The sequence below is a fragment of the Xyrauchen texanus genome, chromosome 18 (assembly GCF_025860055.1).
Source record: "Xyrauchen texanus isolate HMW12.3.18 chromosome 18, RBS_HiC_50CHRs, whole genome shotgun sequence".
NCBI lineage: Eukaryota > Metazoa > Chordata > Actinopteri > Cypriniformes > Catostomidae > Xyrauchen > Xyrauchen texanus.
The window spans coordinates 20,214,610-20,218,291 of NC_068293.1; the positions used below are offsets into that span (position 1 = coordinate 20,214,610).

General features: G+C 38.4%; 1 protein-coding gene across 1 annotated transcript; it reads left to right on the top strand.

Annotated features, from left to right (window-relative positions):
• Positions 1-1,861: 1,861 nt before the first annotated feature.
• On the top strand, positions 1,862-2,899 carry crygmxl1 (crystallin, gamma MX, like 1). Its single transcript, XM_052148697.1, has 3 exons — positions 1,862-1,953; positions 2,065-2,307; positions 2,591-2,899. The coding sequence occupies exons 1-3, from the start codon at positions 1,945-1,947 to the stop codon at positions 2,858-2,860; spliced, it is 522 nt and encodes a 173-aa protein (XP_052004657.1). The 5' UTR covers positions 1,862-1,944; the 3' UTR covers positions 2,861-2,899.
• The last annotated feature ends 783 nt before the right edge of the window (positions 2,900-3,682 follow it).

Sequence of the window (3,682 nt, forward strand, 5' to 3'; positions counted from 1 at the left end):
AGAGTGATAAAGAAACAGGTTGCATCTCTAGGAAAGTTGTATGGATCAGTTGGACCAATAAGGGTCTCAGCAAACGTGAGAGGAGGTGTAAGATGGTTGTCTGAGCTATCATGACTTTCTGGTCTATGCTGAAATAGGACAATAAAAAAAAAAAAAAAAAAACTGCAATAACAAAAAACGAGACATGTTGAAAAAAAAAATAAATAAAAAAATAAAAAAATAAAAAATTAAGCACACACAGTGGCACACACGAATCAACAATAATAAGAATGTCAAATGATAATGTATTCTTACGATATATCGGTGATCGGGCTTCACAGGTTCATTTCACAAATCAAAGGAAAATGTATGATGTCAAAAAGTTCAACAACAACAAAATGCCCCGTTAATCCAAGCAGCCAGTCCCGTCAGCCGTCCAGAAGACCCGCATCAAGAGTAAACATCACATTGGAGGCACACCGAGATCATCACCACGAAATCCCATCGACGGAGCACCCACGACGGGTCCACAAAGCTCCGAGAAGACAACGCCGGGAAGCGAGGACGCCAACCAGCCGAGGTAACGTTAGACCGATCTCTGTTGCTATCCGCCACTATGGGGTGCCACGATGAACACAGTTGCGGCTAGTCAGCTGATCTAGGTAGCTGTTGGCTTTTACTGGCCAGATGACTGGGCATCGACAGACACACCAAAGCGGCGCCGCGAAGTCCTATCGACGGAGTACCCACTCCGGGCTACAAAACTCCGGGATAACAGCGCCGGGGAGCAAGGACACCAGCCAGACACCAGCCAAGGGTAGGCCAAAACTCCGTTACTACCTGCCACTACGGGATGCTGTAAGGCGCACGATTGCAGCTAGTCAGCTGAACACGTTAGGTTGTTAGTGGCTGTTACTGGCCAGATGGTTGACTGTAATAATCCAACAAGTTAAGGAAATGCGTGTGCATGAGAATCGTTTTTGTAGAGAAGTTGAGAAGTAACGTGCACCATTAAAAGCAATAAAACACTCTATATGCAGACACAGTACAAACATGTCTTGACCTCAAGACGCCATTTTGGATTTTTTTTGGATATTTGTAATAAGGTAAAGTACTCATTGATGTGTTGTTGTGGAGGTGGTCAGATGCAAATCTCTACCACAGTGTGAAATCACAATATGGAGGAAGTAGAGAACGAGTCGTTCTGGCAGCTTGGTTTCAACAAATGCCCTTTTTGCAGTGAGGAGGAAGTTTTGAGTTCTAAAACGTGCAGACTTTATAGTACAATGAAATCTTACATGTGAAAAGATCAAGGAAAATGTAATTCCTTGTCATGACCCCTTTAATGTGATGAAAGCTGAAAGATCACTACACAAAATATTACAGTTGATTGTTCTTCACACATTAAACATACAGTACATTCAATCAGTGTCAAAAGTAAAAAGTAGTGAGACTTCAAATTTTATGTCACATACAGGATGCAATACCAGAATAATGGCAGTTATACAAGACAATTTACTGTACTAAGGTCCATGAACCAAGCATTCCTTAGCAAATAAAGGAAGTAAAAAGCTTATAATTACAAAGGAGACATGCATTTATCATTTGTCTAATAGTAATGACAATTGTAAAGGTCCATGACAATGCCTTTTTTTGACCTTTGAATATACCATCATGCATTACGCTACAATCAAAATATAAACAAACAAGGGCATGAAGGGTTAATAAGTCGTGCTGTTGTCTTTTTCAAGATGACAAAACATAATTTGCTCCCCTGACAACTGATACAAATGCCTTTTGTTGTATGGTAGTACACTACTCTTCCAAAAAAAAACAAAAAAAAAAGCTGACATCTGAAGTTAATTGATGTCACTGACAATGTCTGCTTTCGTAAAGTAGGCCTATATAAAAGGTTCCCTGTAGTTCTCGCTTAGTGTTGAACTGGGACAAAACTGATTCAAAACAATGGGGAAGGTGAGGCTTTTGTCTAATCTTGCTGATTTTTTTGTAAGTTTAATAAACAATGACATCTGCATACTTGTTTGGTAACACAACAAAACAACAACTCCAAAAACTCTGTTACAGATCATCTTCTATGAAGACAGGAACTTTCAGGGCCGCTCCTATGAGTGCAGCAGTGATTGTGCTGACCTGCACTCTCATTTTAGCCGCTGTAACTCCATTCAGGTTGAGAGTGGAAGCTGGATGGTGTATGAGCGGCCACACTTTATGGGTTACCAGTACTTTCTGCACAGGGGCAAGTATCCTGACTACCAACGGTGGATGGGTTTCAATGATTGTGTCAGATCCTGTCGAATGATCCCCCAAGTGAGCACTATCCTTGTACTTGCATCAAATCTTACAGCTTGGCCTACACTACAAACATTTCCTTAATCAGTATTTTTGTCTTGTTTTCCTATAGAAATATCTAAATATCCTTAAAATAAGTCATATAAATTTGTTTTCAGGAAATACATCATGGGTTAAGTTTTTGTTTCTTAAACTTCTTTCTTTTTACCAAATTCTTTTAGTTTTTATCATTATTTTTTGCTGTGTCTAAATGTTGTTCAGCATTACATTGATGTTTAAATTAATATTTTTCAAACCATAGCACCAGGGATCCTACAGAATGATGATCTATGAACGCTCAGACTTTGGTGGTCAGATGATGGAGTTTTCTGATGACTGTCCATCCCTTTATGAGCGCTTCCACTACAATGATATCCATTCCTGCAATGTGCTAGATGGATACTGGATCTTCTACGAGCACCCCAATTACAGAGGCAGGCAATACCTCCTGAGACCTGGTGAGTACAGGAGGTACAGCGACTGGGGTGCCATGAGCTCAAGAATTGGTTCTATCAGACGTATTACCTTCTGAAACTGAGAGAGCTGCAATAAATTCAACAAACTGTACAAACTTTTCTTCTCTCCCCAATAACATTTACTATTGAAATTTGAAAATAAAGAAATCATGGTTGACATGTGGCTCTAAGTGGCTTCTACATAAATGCATACATACCAATTCATTTAACACCTCACTCACAAGTACATGTAATTGTATCAACTCTTTCTGCCTGGTGCCAATCAGTTTCATGAGAAACATTGGTGATGGTCCTTAGTCCAATAAACCTCTTTTATTAACATTCTGACCTTATTTATGTTTTTAGGTGTAGCTGGTGGTTATAAAGAATCAACACAGGAAACAAAAATATATTTTTTGGGTTTTATTCTGATGGCTGATTTATCAAAAGGACAGCAGTCGATGGGGCCGTATTTAAGAAGGGAATACAAAATATATATAAACTGTGAACAACAATGTCCCAAATGAGAACAAACATTATTCACTGAATTGCAGTACAATGAAAATACGGTAGTGGGTTTAATGTTAAATGAAATCACAAACAGGGCATTAGCCTACCCACATGCCTGAACACATACATGCTTCCATCATTCACAGCATTTATGCATTTAAGTACTTGCTTAAATAACTCAAAGCATCTTATGCATTTAACACATGCTTAAATACTCACAGTATTTGTCTTATTTGTGACCAGGATTTAAGGACAAGTATTGCAGTTTAAACAATTGAATACTCAAAACACATGTTTTCGAATATAACATGTATAATAAATATTCAGTAAACTAGAATACACAGGGCTATAAATCATTAAATGAGATAGGATTAATTCTAAATTTACAT